The 16731-nt window shown below is 38.4% G+C and overlaps 1 protein-coding gene across 2 annotated transcripts in view; it reads left to right on the top strand.

Annotated features, from left to right (window-relative positions):
- Nucleotides 1-16731, top strand: part of LOC111150030 (chromosome unknown C11orf74 homolog) — a 64867-nt gene that overhangs the window by 6947 nt on the left and 41189 nt on the right. For both annotated transcript variants that reach the window (XM_022507347.1, XM_022507346.1), the window contains exon 2: nucleotides 9971-10126. In XM_022507347.1, coding sequence (XP_022363055.1) covers nucleotides 9994-10126 — 133 coding nt within the window. In that variant the 5' untranslated portion in view covers nucleotides 9971-9993. The remainder of the gene's footprint in view (nucleotides 1-9970; nucleotides 10127-16731) is intronic.

Below are 16731 nucleotides of genomic sequence, written 5' to 3'. Positions count from 1 at the left end.
AAACAGGCAGTTTGTTGCTGAATGGGTTATTTGTTTCCTGAAGCATCTGGAAATTAGCAACATGTTTGGAAATGGGTTTTAAAGCCCTCAGCCTTTGCCACACCATTAGGAGGGCATTGAACTTGCAGTGATCTTAGTCAAGATTCTAGTTTGCTTAAAGTGCTCAGCATAGAAACTAAATGTGAAATAATCAACAGTATTTACTGATCATCCACTATGTACAGAGGCATTGGAGAATTAGAAAAATTATCACAGACGCAGGGCTTGCCTTTAAGGAACATACATGGTAGTAGGATGAAGCAACTTCACATCCTTCTTACACTCACCCTTAAAATTCTTAAAAGTTCACCAAGAAATCATAATTATAGGTTGCTCAGCTCATTCTTAAACCTCGAGGCAGAATCAAATTTAAACTTCTACTGAAATATGTTGATTTGCCTACCTTACATCCAAAACCAGTGGGTAATTAAAGAATGCAAGTCAGTGCAATTACAGAATAAAATACTGTTTATTTAGCAGCAGGGAGATGAAAGTAACAGGCTGTACTGACACAGTAACTGAACAGTTAGGAAGCATAGTTGGAGAAAAACAGAATGCCAGTGATGGAAGATAGCTTCAAGTCCAGTCCCTCTAGTTTTGCATTCAAATAGCTTAAGGCCAGAGAAGTTAAACCATGCGACAAGAATAACACAGCTGCAGGGGTGTTATACATAGTGGGTTGAGGGGAGGCAGGGGAGAAGCACTCTTGTGTGAACTCATGACTGTTTTTGTGCAGAGTGCCTATCAAGCATTTCCATCACCGTTTTATAAATGGGGAAACAAATTACATGGTTGCTTAATGAATTAGTGTTAGTGACAACTTTTCATAGCATTCCGATGGGAATAGATAATTTTTACTTTTTAAATAAGTGGCTGATTTTTAAGGAAATAATATAAATAGCATAGGAAAAGAGATACTTGTAGTTCCCATTATGGGAGCTACAACTGAAACTGGCAAAGAGGAGAAAAGAGGAAGGAAGAGGAAATATATAGAAGGAAGCAATCTACAGTTAGTATGATGGATTTTCAAGAGAAGAACATGACAAGTGACTTGTCACTTTTTACTTAGGGCAATTAATTAAATATGGCCACCTGATGAGAATGACTGGTATTTTCCTATGTTTCATTGTTCTGTAATTTAAGATACATTCTTTGCCATAAAATAAAATGGAGAAAAATTTCAGAGGTGATTTACAATGTTGTACTAGAAAAAAAAATTCACTTCAAAAATTTTTATTTTTAGAGAAGGAGGGATTTTATGTTTCTTAGTTACTATCTTTGAGTATAGAAGCCATGTTGGTGTATGTATGTTATGTTGTATATATTGAGGTAAAATTACAAATAAAATGGTGAGATTAATTGGAATCTGGGAAAGCACTGTACTACCTCTTAAAGCTCATTTATTATTCCAGTCATAGGAATTTAGAATAAAAAATAGTTGGGAAATGCATCTTTAAAATCCTGTTTCTTTTAAGAGAATGTCAAATGAAAAGGTCGATTTTATTAGCAAGATCTGGCATTTTGAAACACTTAGAACTTAATTTCTGCAAGCAGACTTGATTTAGTTGGGTTTGTCTACACCTGCTCCTGAGTAGCTGTGTGGATTTTGCTTTAAAGCAAGCTTTCTGGTGTTATAAAAGTGTTGTGCAGTGTGCAGGTGGTTGACAGGCTCAGGAAGCTGGCTAGAAGGGGATAACTTTAATTAAGAGTGTATGCCTTTGTGTTACAGTTGTTCTGCAGTAGAGAAGACATAAGCATTAATGGGATATTAATGCCCCACATTAATGGGGCATCCCATGTGAAGATGGGATTACAACTGAGCTAAAAAATCTCTTATGATTGAAATACTAATGAGTGATTATAGAGCTCTGAAGTTGACCCAGAAACTCTACTGCATCTACTGGATTCACAGCTTTGTTAGGATCCTTGGGAAAAAAAATGTTCAGTGAAAGACTTAACTGTTATCATTCGTAACTCGCTGATGTAGTTGATTACATTTCTGAAGATAGGAGATCGGTTTTGAATGTGGTTGAAAGACGTGTATCAAACATTTTTCTTGATAAATGTGCTAGTCTAGAGTTAATGTACTTGTAGGAGGTTTATTAGGGGGTGAAGATAGGGTATTTACTTGTGATCATCCATAACTTGAACTTTTTCAACAAATGGAATAAACAAACGTGATAGTGAAAAAGAAGTCTGATTTCCAAAATAGTAGATTTTCTGAAATTTGTCTTATGGGTATATCCTTCAGATAGCATATCCACTGGCAATCTGCTTTTTATAAAACAATAGGGATTGAGTGGGAAGAGGAAGTTTGAATGCTTAATGGTTTGCATTTTTCTTTGTTTAATGGAATTAATAACTGTGTAATTGAAAACAGTCTAATACTCAGTTGACCTGCCTCAGTGAGTCAATGCAGACATTTGTGGATTGGCTTAAACAGCTTGAAGGAAGAGTATATTTTGGGGAAATAAAATTGATTTTATACAATCTGCTGATGAACAGCAAGGCTTAATGAATGATAGCCTCAAGAAATCTCATTACGGTAGCTTGGATGGATGAGCTGGAAAGGCAAGCAAATTTTTCAAGAGGAAAGTTCCTGCTTAAACATGTAATTTTATAGATTAGTGTTACTCCCATCCCCCCAGAGCTTTCTGCAGGGGGGAAGACAATCAACATGCATGAGTTCCAACATTCTTGGTAAACTTTTAGTGATGATTTTCTTGTCTTTTTTGCCTTAATTGACTTAGCCTTCTTTTGCTGCTCCTCTTTACCCCCCGCCTCTGAACTTTTAACTTCAAAATAATTACAGATCACAGGATAGACTCACGTTAAGTTGCAAAAAAAAAAATGCGTAGGGTCGTTTTATGCACCCTTGTTCCAGCCTTCTGCAGTGTTAACATCTTGTATATCTGTAGTACAGGATAAAAATCAGAAAACTGATATTGGTACAAAGCACAAACATATTTAGACTTCACCAGTTATATATACACTAATGTGTGTGTGTGTGTGTGTCGTTAAACTATATCGTATGTGTAGCCTTGTATAACCACCACCACAGTCAAGATACTCAGCTGTATCACCACTACCCCACTCATGTTACCCTATTTATATCTGTATCCATCCCCTCCCCCATCCCTAATCCAGCAACCATTAGTCTCTCTCCGTCTTGATAATTATGTTGTTTCATGAATGTAACATAAATGGAATCATACGGTATGTATGTAGCCTTTCAAGATTGGCTTTTTTCACTAAGCACAATTTCTTTGAGGTTCATCCAAGTTGTTGCGAAAGTAGTAGTTTGTTCTTTTTTATTGGTGAGTAATATTCTGTGGTACGGATGCACCATGTTTGCTTGACTATTCACCGATTAAAGAACTTTCAGGTAGTTTTCTGGTTTTGCCTGTTATGAATAAAGCTGCTATGAACATTCATATACAAGTTCTTGCATGGGAATAAGTCTTTATTTCTGTGGGATAAATACCGAGGAGTGAAATTGTTAGTTTGTATGATACGTCCATTTTTAGTTTTGAAAGGAACTGCCAAATTATTGTCCAGAGTGGCTGAATCCTCACAATTTTTCTGATGATTTTTCTCATCCATTTTGAGGAGTGTGTAGTGATAGCTCATTGTGGTTTTAACTTGTATTTCTTTAATGGCTAATGATATTATCTTTTCATGAGATTATTTGTCATTTATATATCTTCTTTGGTAAAATGTGGATGTCTCTAGTTTTTTTTAATTTGGATTTTTCTTGAATATTGGGTTTTGAGAGTTCTTTAAATGTTTTATGTGCTAGTCCTGTATTGTATTTGTAATTTATAAACATTTTCTTCTAGTCTGTGATTTTTTTCCCTCTTCTTCACAAGATCTTAAAAAGATCTTAAAGAGGTCTTCTTAACAAGATCCTTCATAGAACAAAGTTTTGAATTTTGATGGGGTATAATTTATCACTTTTTTTCTTATAGAGCATGCTTTGAGTGTCAAGTCCAGGAACTCTTTGCCTAGTCCAATGTCCTAAAGATTGTCTATATTTTTTTGTGCTTCTTTTATAAAATCCACTATTTTACCTTGAGATGTTTTTATTATTCTTACTCCTATTACAGTCTTCATTTAAAAATACTTTCACTCCATTCCATATTGCTCTAATGTAAAATCATGACACTGGTCATCAGAGTCATTCCTGTTCCAAAAATGGGAGTCCTGTATAGGATGCATAGGTTATAATCCTTTTTAGGATAAGGAACAAAATCTGTTTCTATCAAGGCAGCTTTTGTGGGATCTGTGTTCATGGTAAGCATGTATTTAGTCCACATTTTTTTTTTTAATTGGATGAAGTTTTTAGAATGGGTGTCTCCTTTATCTCTTTTCCCCACGGTGAGATTTTGTCAAGGAAAAAAGTGTACCTGAAAATGCCTACTACTAAGACCTTTGCATGGATGGCAGTACTGCTTCTGCCTTCATAAGCTCTGTAGTCAATAGTAATCTCCAAGCTTTTCCCAACTCCAAGTGTTTCCTTTAAAATTCACTGCAGAAGTGTACTTAGAGGAAGCGTTTTTTATTGTTTTGTTTTGTTTTTTTCTTTTCCAGAGAGGGAGGGAGGGAGAGAGAGAGGAGAGAGAGAGGAAGTGGCTAGGGACAGAGGGAGGAAAGGGAGAATCTTAAGCAGGGCTCAATCTTACAACCTTGGGATCATGACCTGAGCCAAAATCAAGAGTCGGACACTTAATGGACTGAGCCACCCAGGTGTCCTGGGGAAGTCTTTTTATAGAGGTCAAGGGGCGCCTGGGTGGCTAAGTTGCTTAAGTGTCTGCCTTTGGCTCAGGTAATGATTGCAGGGTCCTGGGATGAGTCCCACATTGGGCTCTCTGCTCAGCGGGGAGCCTGCTTCTCCTCCTCCCTCTGCCTATCACTTCTCCTGGTGCTCTCTGTCTCTCTCTGTCAAATTAAAAAAATAATAAAATAAAATCTATATAGAGGTCTAGATGATTATGGCATCAACATTTTGGTGATAATGAAGAATTCTGTGCCTTTAAGTGTTAGGAAAGGGTCATTGGGAAAAGTTTATAACTTGAAGTGCAGCATATTCTTTGATGCTAGAATGGCACGTTTTTATCTCATGCTGATAAAACGCAGTAGAAGAGTTACTGTGTCCTTGCGTGCACGTGCGCACGCGCGTGCACACACACACACACACACACACACACACACACTTTTTGCCTTTCTTTTCCTCAAGGTGTTTTGCATGTTATTGGGTACAGAGTGTTGTTGGAGGCCTGGGTATACCCATCTGGGTGAGATTGCTGCCTTTTCCTTAATTTCCTGCCAACTTTATGTATGCCTTGAAATTCATAATCAGAAACATGCTATTACTACTTTTGATATGAGAACCACATTACTGTTTGTCATCAATAGTCATTACTTGACAAAAACCCTACCCAAAGTGTCTTTCTCAGATTTATTCTCTATCAGTGGATTAGATGACCTTCAGGTTTCTCTCAGCCCTGAGAATCTGTGACAATTTCAGTCATTGGATTTCTTTCTCTCTTTTTGATACGATCTAAAAGACATGAAAAATATTAAAGGATGCAAGATCGGTGTCGTTCAGTCAAGGAAGAGGAAATCAGTTCATACTGGGTCTCTTCTATCCCATAAATAAATCTGTACACTTGCCATGTAATTTGGTCTTTTTGAGATTTGCCCATTTTCCAAAATATAAAAGGAGACCCATCCTGTGAAGTACCAAGGTTGTTGGTTTCATTTCTGTAGGCAAGGTGAATTCTTTTGATAATATTCCATCTTACCGTTTAGCACACCAGGAGATTCTTATTGAACAGAACTATGAAAATTTGAGAAAGTGGATTTTGACAGCCTCTGCACAACTCTTTAAAACTGTGTTATTTATTATTTTAGAATATCAGCAGTAAACCTTGCATTTAAAAAAGACAACCCTATTTTTACCAACACACAGCTCTCTGTGCTGTTAAAAAACAGGTTAAAAAACACTTTGAGAGGAGACTAGTTTGTGGCGACTTGTTTCCAAAGATTTAACCACTCTTGCCTCTGAAAGTTGCATTTTCTTTAGGTGGGTTGCATTAAGCAGAGATCTGAAGATAAACATCAAAGATGCATTAAATCAATGGTGAGAATTCCACATGCCATATTTTCATAATGATGTCCTTTCGGAGAGCACAGAACATAAACTAATTTGGGTGGTTAGTTTCTTTATTCAGTGGTAGGAACAGGACTCCAGGAAGATTAATGTGATTTTTCTCTCCATTTCTCAGTGACTGGAGAGGAAGAGAACCAAACCTGCGGTCTTCCTGTGAAATTTACTAGTCCAAGTGGAGCAAAACATCCTCCCTGTGTCTCCTCCTAATGGCTGTGATTGTGAAAGTGTTATGTGTGATTTACTGGTCATTATTTCTACACATTTACTTATCTTCACAATATGTTCTGGGTCTTTCATGAAGAGCTCTAAGCCTTAAAACATAAAAATCAAACCAAAACAAAGAACCCTACTATGGGCAAGTGTCTCTCCTTTTTTTTTTCTTTTAGAAAGAATACTTCACGATAAAAACACAAACATGCACGAATGGCAACTGAAAAAGCATTGCTTCCTTCTACAAAACCACTGGGATTTGCATAAACCACTTGGCTGTCTGGTAAATGATTATCTGCTCTGTCAGTCCTTGGGGACTTTCAACATTAGGTTATATGTATTTTTATAGATAAGGAAAGTTATGAATTTGCAGGTGGGTATTTGTTAAACTCTTCAAATAATGACAGTTTAGGAAACTGGATTTTCCAAAAGTCTTTAAAAAGTCGATAAAAACATTTCTTCTCCTGTATTGCGATAACCACATGAATAAAATTAAAGGTCTTGAAGGAATTTGAATGCGCGCTGTGCATAGCTTGTTAATTATTTCCCTTTGGTAAAACTGAGATGTGTTAAGGCTAAAACCTCAAAATATACCACTTTGAGAATTGGAAAGGAAGTTTGAAAGAATTTCTATTATCGCTTTTAAAGCATCCACAAGGAGACATTTACAGCAATATAAAACACAACCTGGCTGCTTCTGTTTGGTATTTGCTCGCTGAAGTAGATTACCCAAGATGGTTTGAGGGAGAGATTGATGTCATTCAGAGTTGGAATTTTGCTGGGGTCCAGTTCTGGAAAAGCAGATTGACATTAACATTCCTGTAATTAAGTACATATCCTACTGACAGTGAAATAACAGTCACCTTCAAATTTATTTATTATTTTTTATCTAGCAATTGCAGCATAATTTATTAAACTTTGGCTTGCCAAAGCCTGGCAGTGTTACAGGTAAATTTGCATAAACCTCAAGTGATGCTTTTTCCTATTTTTAATTTTCAGGTACAAATAGTTTGAGATAGTTTCTTTGGTTTTGAGTTCATCTACAGCTCTGTAGAAATTTTTCATTTCATTTTATTTTATTTTATTTATTTTTTAAAGATTTATGTATTTGGCAGACAGAGATCAAAAGTAGGCAGAAAGGCAGGCAGAGAGAGAGGGGGAAGTAGACTCTCCACTGAACAGAGAGCCCAATGCGGGGCTCAATCCCAGGACTCTGGGGTCATGACTTGAGCGGAAGGCAGAGGCTTTAACCCACTGAGCCACCCAGGTGCCCCTATTATTTCCATCTTATTTTGGGGGGTTCTGCAACACCACGTTTTTATCTAGAGGTGTAAACCACGAGTGCTTATCTTATTTATCTTTAAGTGACATCGGTGCCCTCAGAGGCAGAGGGTTCACAGTCAAAGCAGGTCAAGGACTGAGTATAATACTAAGTCTGATCATGGTGGCTGGCAGTTCTGAAGGGCCGTGTGTGCCCATTTGATCCTCAGAGCGATCCTGTGAGGAGTGTGTGGAGTCACAGTTGCTTATTAAAAACCCTTATGGTCAGATGTGTTTCAGAATTCAGAATTTTTTGGAGTTTAGAAAGGTAATCAGGGATAATACCACATATGACACAAAATCTACAGTGGGGTCTGGGAAAGCACCTCAGAAACAAACCCGTTAATATTTCTTCAGGGAAATGTATGAGTAGTCACCCAGAGTAGAAGAAATAAAAGCTGTAAATACTTTCATGTTAATTCAAATCAGGTCTTGCCCCCAGATGAGGTTGGACATCATCTTATGAGAACACTTTTGTGTCCTTCTGAACTTTTGGTAAATATCAAATAAAATGAGTAACAAATAACAAAGTTTTGCTCTTGTTTTAGAGAAACAGAAGAAGCTCAGACCTTTCTCCTCCTGCTGTACACTGTTGGAGAACCCCCTTCTTTTTATTATCCCCCACGAATTATACTGACTGTGTAGGCAGTAATGACTCTTCTGCTTTCTGTAGATAGTAAATTTCTCAAAGCTATGCAAGAAAGATATTTCATACAGAATGAATGGAATTTAACAAGATGAAATATCACAAGGAAAAACTAAGTTCAAACTGCAAGGATGGAAGCATTATGTCTCAGCTGACAGGCATTTAGCAGTGTGTTAAATGAACTGACAGTGCGAGGAGGCTACCGGCAATGTGGGTGCACGTCGGCGACACAGTGCAGTGTTTGGAATGTGAGAGTTAGTCCGGTTTCACTGGATCCAGACCATGTCTGGGATCTTGGCTTCATTTTTGGATGGCATATTTTTTTTTTAAGATTTTGTTTATTTATTTGAGAGAAAGTGAGAGAGAGCATGAGAAGGGGAGAAGGTCAGAGGGAGAGGCAGACTCCCTGTGGAGCTGGGAGTGCCATGCAGATCCTGGGACTCTGGGATCATGACCTGAGCCAAAGGCAGTTGCTTAACCAACTGAGTCACCCAGGTGCCCCAAGAATGGTATATTTTAAAGGGAGATGCGGACAGTATGAAATCTTTTCCAGGTAGATTGAGCAGGAGGGTGGAAACACTTGAAACTATGTCATGTTAGGCACAGGTGAAATAATTGGGTGACTTTAGTTGAAAGTTTTGCCAGCTTCTAGCAGTATTTGACTGCTGTGCCTCCTTAAATGAGTAATTTTAGCTTCATATTGATTGACTGCCAGCTGTATGCCCCATCCTAAGCTGTTAACATTTGGGGTACAAAAATGAAAAGACAGGGGCTCTGCCTTTCATGGGCTTTGTGTCTAATTGGACACAGAAATGTACACAGCTATTTCTAATACAATGTAAGTCGCAGTCCAGAAGCAGCACAGAGAAATTATGATCAGCTCTCTGTGGTGATGGGAGATGGAAGGCTAAAGCCTTCAGAGAGAAACTGAATTCTAAGCTGGGTTTTGAAAAAGAAATTTAAGTGAGTGAAATAAAATTGAGGAGGGACAGCATAGGCTTGTTCAAATATTTGGAAAGCTGTCCTGTAGAAGAAGGATTGAAATTATTCAGTATGATCTCAGGGGCTCAGGGACCAGTTGGGGAAATGTACAGGGAGAGAGATTTAAAAGAGGTCTTTAATAGAGCTGTCCAAAGGTTTCTTTGGAATGTTCAGAGTTCCTAGTCGCTGGGTGTGTTAAAGTACAGACAAGCCAATTGTTTGGCAGCAGCAGTACAATAGTACATGGTGGGGGCAGAGTGTCATGTAACAGATAGAATGAAAAACATCGTGAAGTGCGTAAGGCCATGCGTTCTAAGGATCCGGCTCTAGAACCCATTATTTCTACCTACTGGCTCTGTGACCTGAGCTCAGATTGTTACGAAGTTAACATTATCATGCTCAGAACAGCCCTTCATACATAGTAAGTGCTAAATAAGTAGCTTATGAATATAAGCTATTATTGTTGTCATTGGATGCGTGGTTGACATACCCTTTGAAATCCACGTCACCTTGAAAGACTGAATTTCTGCAGGTTTCTACAGCATTTTCAAGGAGGCTGGTCCTGCACAGTTCTCTAGCTCATGTTTTTCTTTGTCTTCTAGGTAAAGTGGCCTTGTGAGAAGGAATGCCTGCCCAAATATCAGATTTGGAGATCATGGATGAAGATCAATTAATTGAAGAAGTCTTGGATAAGTTTGTAAATTGCCATGAACAAACATACGAAGAATTCCTGAGCACTTTTACTCATCTTTCAAAAGGTAAAATGGAGAAGTAAACTTTCTACAGCAGTAGAGATAGATTTTATTATAATCTTAAGTCTTTGTTGCCTTTTCAAAAAGACTGTGCAGTAAGCATCCATTCCTTTCTTTCTTTTAATCAGGTGGTTGAGACAGATGGATATAAATACCAACATTTTTATACAACCAAGAGTTGTATTATGGAGTCAGAGCCATTGCATTTGAAAATCAAAAGGGACCTGAGAAATAATTTTGTATAATTCCTTTATTTTTGAAGAAATGTAACTGCAAAGAATGGAGATTTTTTAAAGTATATTTAAAACTTTTAAGACATATAGCATAGTATAGGCTATGGAGTTACACTGTATCCATTTGGATCCTGGTGTTGCCACTTTCTAGGCACGTGACCTTGGGGGAGGGTTTTGAGTTGGGGTGGGGGTAAAAGCAGTACCTTAAAGGATGAAGTTTGGGGCGCCTGGGTGGCTCAGTGGGTTAAAGCCTCTGCCTTCAGCTCGGGTCATGATCCCAGGGTCCTGAGACCCTGGGGAGCCCCGCATCGGGCTCTCTGCTCATCAGGGAGCCTGCTTCCCTTCTTCTCTCTCTCTGCCTGCCTCTCTGCCTACTTGTGATCTCTGTCTGTCAAATAAATAAATAAAATCTTTAAAAAAAAAAAAGGATGAAGGTTAATTGAGGTAATTTCAAGTCAAACTCTGAGCCTAGCGGCAAGCAGGTAAATACTTAACGAATGCTAGGTATTGTGTTGTTGTCATCATTACGACACAGATGATGCTAGGGTTTCTAGAGAATGGAAACAATCCTTTAGATTGGAAGTGATAAATTAAAGCCTAAAGGCCATGCCCATGTTGCCTGTTTCATTAGGCTTTGTGTTTTTTCTATTGAGCTAACATTTAAAAGTTGGGAAATTTTTTTTTTTTTAAAGATTTTATTTATTTATTTGACAGAGAGAGAGATCACAAGTAGGCAGAGAGGCAGGCAGAGAGAGGGAAACAGGCTCCCCGCGGAGCAGAGAGCCCGATGCGGGACTCGATCCCAGGACCCTGAGATCATGACCTGAGCCGAAGGCAGCGGCTTAACCCACTGAGCCACCCAGGCGCCCTAAAAGTTGGGAAATTTTACATCAAAATACTGACTTGTTTTGTTTATTTCCAGTTAAGAGAGGAGACCTGTTACGTCTTATTTCCGTGATGGCAATAGCAGCTAGAGTTGGGGAGCCCTTGCTGTATGAGCTCCCTGTGTGTCACACCCTCTGGCTCTCACACGTGGTAAAAATGTGCGCGTGTGCCTTGCCTGCTTCATTCACCCAAGTGGCGCCTGTAGGCGTTTGAGTTTGTCATCTTCGTTCTGGGTTTCGCTTCAGCCCGCCTGCTACTGACTTGCTATCAGTCTGGTCCTTTGAGGGTCATTGATCCACATCTGTGAGGCAGTAGGTTTCCCCCCCTTGCTGCACTATGGACTCAGCGGAGGGTATTGTAGAGCGCGGTGATTCTGGGGCCCCCTCTGAGTCTTAACTGGGGCCCAGAAATCCACACTTTGTAAAAGTTCCCCCTGGGGATTCTAATGTGTACCTGACTGAGAACGGGGAGTTTCAGCATCTCCCGAGGTGGTGACATTTGTCAGGATACTTGGCTTCATGATTTTAAACCATGACTCATGTGTCCTTAACAAATGTGTAAGAAAGGTATTTACAGTGAAGAAGAGGAAAAGTGGTTTTACCTTGCTTCCTTTTTTTAAAGATTTTATTTATTTATTTGTCAGAGAGAGAGCACAAGCAGGGGGAGTGGCAGGCAGAGGCAGAGGGAGGAGCAGGCTCCCCACGGAGCAAGGAGCCTGATGCAGGACTCTATCCCAGGACCCTGGGGTCATCACCTGAGCGGAAGGCAGATGCTCAACCAACTGAGTCACCCAGGCGTACCTCTACCTTGCTTCTTTTGCAAGATAGTTGTGATGAAGTTTTAGAATGTAGGTGAGGTTCAGTGGGGTGAAGTCTGGAGCCCATAACCAAGAAAGAATTCTTCAGACATCTTTGGTGCAAAATGATGGTTTATTAAAGCCACTGGCAGAAAGAGCTGCTGCCCCAGGGTTGTGAGGCGTGACAGGTTATATATGATGGGGTTGGTGGGGGGGGTAAGGAAAAAAGGAGGTTTCAAAAGAACTTTCATATGCTAAAGAGGACCTACAGGATACTGGAGGCCATGAGGCCTTGTCATTGTCAAGGTCCTTTTCCCCTTCTTAACAAGGTATTAACATTAACATAGTTGGGAGATTCCTAAAGAATGTCACACTTGTCCCACCCAGGAGTTGGGGGAGGAGTAGGGTGTCAGCTTTTGCTTTGCCCTCTGCCAGCCTTCTGTTCCCTCATCCACTGAAATATCTATATTTGTTTTGTTTACAGTTTTAAACTGCGGACTGTGTTTTTGTTTACACTTAATGGAAAAATTAGGTAATATCTAGTTTACTTTGGGGTTGTGAATGATCTCCTTTGACAGGATATGTGGATCCAACTACTCTTGATTAATGGCCAAATCATCTTTTGGTCTGTGACCTTGGGTTTGGGAAGATGTTTGCCTTCTCTGAGCCTAATGATTTTGTTCCATGCTCTCTGTACCTAACAGAGCAGCATGAATGGTTGGGGTAGGGTCCTGGAAACAAGTAACACTAGCAGGATTAATACATTCTGAATGCCAGTGGCATTTTGATAACCCAAATTATTTTTGGAAATTAGTTGTAAAGCTGATTTTATTTTCATACTCGGAAAAAGTAAGAACTTCTTGCAAGCCCGTGGATATTTTAAAGAAGTTATAATGTTCTTGTTTTGCGGCTAAGGGGTATATTCTGTTCTCAGATTTCTGTTAGGTCATTGCATGCTGAGAAAGAAACTGTTGCAGATGTGGTGACTTCATTGCAAGTTCAGTTTTGGGCCCCAAACCGAGCTGAAATAAATGATGACGCAAGTCACATAAACTGCATCTCCAAGCGCACTCTTTTTTTTTTTTTTCCTCCTTTCAAAATATCCCTAGGCGCCAGTTCACATTATAAACTAATGACCTGAAAAAAATTCTTCTTAAAGCACAAAGAATTGTGAGTGCAAAAATGTGTCTTTAATCAGTAAGCGTCCTTGTCCCCCCTGAAACATGTAAGTACCTTCTGAAAAACCAGACAGCCCTTAGGGACAGCCAGGGCATCGGGTGACAACCCGCAGAATTGATCGAAGTGATTGTGGGTCTGTTTTAAGGAAGACAGGAAAGCTGTTCCTTCAGACTTTGCCCCTTCTTTCCAGCCCTTCGTCTATCTTCGTGTGCTCGGTTTTGCTAATGTGTAGAATCTTCTCCCTGTGAAAGTGGTTATCAATACACTCTCATGTACATTTCTTTAGAGTTTGGTTTCTCAAGTCTATTACGATTTCCCCTGACTGACTGTTCTATTTATTTTTATAATAGTTATATGCCAGAATGCTTATAGGATTCATTTTCTTTCCAAGAGAGTTAAAAGGGTCAGTAATCCTATTAAAAATAGTTCCCTGGAAAAAATTTTACCATAGCCTGGTTGTAAGAAACTCACATCACTGCTTCAGACTGTTGGAAAATCACTGGAAACTGTAAATATTGTAGCAAAATCCTTGCTCCGGTATGATGATGTTGATCACGTTTGGCAGGTTTTTTTTTTTTTTTTCTGAAAGCAACTCTGTTATTTTTAGATCATGGTACATACTTGATAATAAATACAATGTTCTATCAAAATGTTTAAAGAGACATATTAATTATTTGTTTTAAATAAACAGTTATAATTGAATTCTCAGTAGTGTTATCAGTTCAAGAGAGTAAGACCAGGTCGTAATATTTGTATTAGAAAATCAGTGTGCAGAATTTGGTTTTATTCATTATTGGTGAAGATGTTATTATGTTGTTGATATTATTGTGGGTAAAGATAAGAGGCTAAGTTTCAATCTTTGGCATCTCAGTTTCTTTGTGAATGTGATTAATTTACAGGTTAAAAAAAATTTTTTTTTAATTTATTTATTTGTCAGAAAGAGAGAGAGAGCACAAGCGGGGAGAAGGGATAAAGGCAGAGGGAGAAGTAGGCTCCCCACTGAGCAGGGAGACCAATGCAGGACTTGATCCCAGGACCTTGAGATCATGACCTGAGCTGAAGGCAGAGGCTTAACCAACTGAGCCACCCAGGCATCCCTAATTTATAGGTCTTTCTAAACTATCCATCTAAAGGAAAAACACTCTTTTCCCTCCTTTGTCTGACATATTTCTGTCATTTGCCTAAGTTATAAAAACACAGATGTGAAAATGTATTTGATTTTCTGTTAATGCCTTTATTCACTTATTCATTAATCTGTGTCTTCTAATGGTCTATGTATTGTTTTAGGTGATGAGGATCCAAAAATAAGATATAGGTTATGTTTTCAAGCTCATAATCTAGGAGAGAAGATGAATAAGTAGACAAAAAGTTACACGAGTGTATGATAAGTACCAGAATGGAGGAAAATACAGAGTTCTGTGAGAGCTCATAAGAGGGACATACAGCCCTGACTTGGGTGGGGAAGACAGTATAATCTACCCATTGAAGAGGATGCCCATAGTGAGTCTACAGTAACTGCTGAACCAAAAATTGCCTTGGGTCCTAAGACATAAGTAAAATAGAATGCAGGAAGTTTTGGCAGATAAGAGCAAAATTGAAAGATGTTAAAAATGACTCCATTGTTGATTGTCCTTTAGATCATGTTTCCATTTGTTTTAGTACTATATATATATTCTTTAAATAATATATGGTGGAGGTGGAGCTGGAGCCTTGTTTTAGTAAGGGTGAGAGTTATTTCTAACTTCCTTTCACACCAAGATTACCGCACAATCTGATTTGGGAGCCATCTGCTCCCAGTTTTTAGAGTGTTAGTTACTACTCATATTGTGGTTACACAGAAATTATATATTTAAGAAGCCAGTGACTTAGAAATGGACATTCAATCTTTTTAAGTCCATTTGTTACCTATAGTAGAAACCTTGGGGGGAGGGTTATAGTAGTTACATCCAGATCTTAACGTCTCTCTCTCTCTTTCTCTCTCTCTCTCTCTCTCTGAGACACACACACACGTGCGCGCGCGCACACACACAGTCATTGTTCTGATTTTGTTCTTCAGGCTGCATGATTAATTTTCATTAAAGTTACCCACTTTGCCAACTGTTTAACTTAAAATAGTTTGGAAATTGAAATGAATCTACTGTGATTTTTATGATTAACTGTTAACTAATTCTTTGTTTTTCATTCTCTCCTTTTAATCTTAGAACACGTAGGACCCTTCCCCAGTGATTCTACCAGTTTCTATATTACCACATAACAGCTCTCTATGCACTGCTGTATTTATCTACTCTAACCTGTTTTCCTGTGTCTAGATCAAAGATTTTGTTTCTGATTTTGATGTGTGATTTCATTTCTAGTTCTCTTGATGCTCTTCTCATTTCACTTGCAATACTTTGTAATTTTAGTGTTTTATTATTCTTTCAATGTGTCTTTGAAAAAAAAGCCCATTGACTCAACCTCCCTCTTCCTTCATGCTTGTTAATATAAGAATTAAATTCCTCCTGAGGGTAGAACATTTAGGACACATGGCCAATGCCTGTGGCTTTATAAACTGGTGGTGGTCTGGCCTTTGATTGTTCCAAACTCTTAGGGTTTCAAAACCTCTAAATAGGTTTCAATTTTTCTTAGATTTTAGTAATCTTACGTAATCATAAGAGAGTATATTCCATATTTTTTACTTATTCACATTTAGTTCTATAAGGAGCTATGCCAATGCTCTGTCACCATTGCAAATTTCAGGAAGGTACAGTTACCATATGATGTGATCACTAGGTCCGCATTGTCTAGTACGGACCACTAGCCCATGTGGCAGGCAGTTGAGTACTTGAAGTGTGGCTAGTGCTGCTCACTGAGTTTTAAATTTCACTTAATTTTAATTAGTTTAAGCTTAAATAAAAATATTGCTACTCAGTTCAGTTATTGGAAAACTTTTAAATGTGTTTGGGACAACTTCGATGTGTGAATCAATTTTTTCAAATGTAAATTTTGTGAAATACATGGTAGTTCCTCCCCATCCCCCATCTGTGGTTTCACTTTGTATGGTTTTAGTTACCTGTGGTCAACCAGGCTTTGGAAGCAGATGGTCCTCCTTCTGAATTATCATCAGAAGGTCCTAGTAGCCCAACACTACATCACAATTGCTGTCTCGTTCATATCACTCCATCTCTTCCAATAGGCATTTTATCATCTCACATCACCACAAGAAGGAAAAGGGTAAATATGGTATAATAAGATATTTTAGAGAGACCACATTCACATAACTTCTATTATAGTATGTTGTAATTATTCTACTTTATTGTTGTTAATCTCTTACTGTATCTAATTTCTAAATCAAACTTTAGCATAGGTATATATGTACTGGAAAAAAACAGTATAGATAGGGTTTGGTACTATATACAGTTTCAGGCTTCCACTGAAGGTCTTGGAGCAAATTCCTCATGAAAGAGGGGTTGACTACTACAAATACAGATCAAGTATTTCTTTTTTTTTTCTTTTTTTTTTTTTTTTTTTCAGATCAAGTA

The sequence above is a fragment of the Enhydra lutris genome, unplaced genomic scaffold (assembly GCF_002288905.1).
Source record: "Enhydra lutris kenyoni isolate GAN:26980312 unplaced genomic scaffold, ASM228890v2 scaffoldscaffold22, whole genome shotgun sequence".
Lineage (NCBI taxonomy): Eukaryota > Metazoa > Chordata > Mammalia > Carnivora > Mustelidae > Enhydra > Enhydra lutris.
The sequence above is the reverse complement of the archived record's forward strand: the minus strand, read 5'-3'. Positions and strand labels throughout refer to the sequence as shown.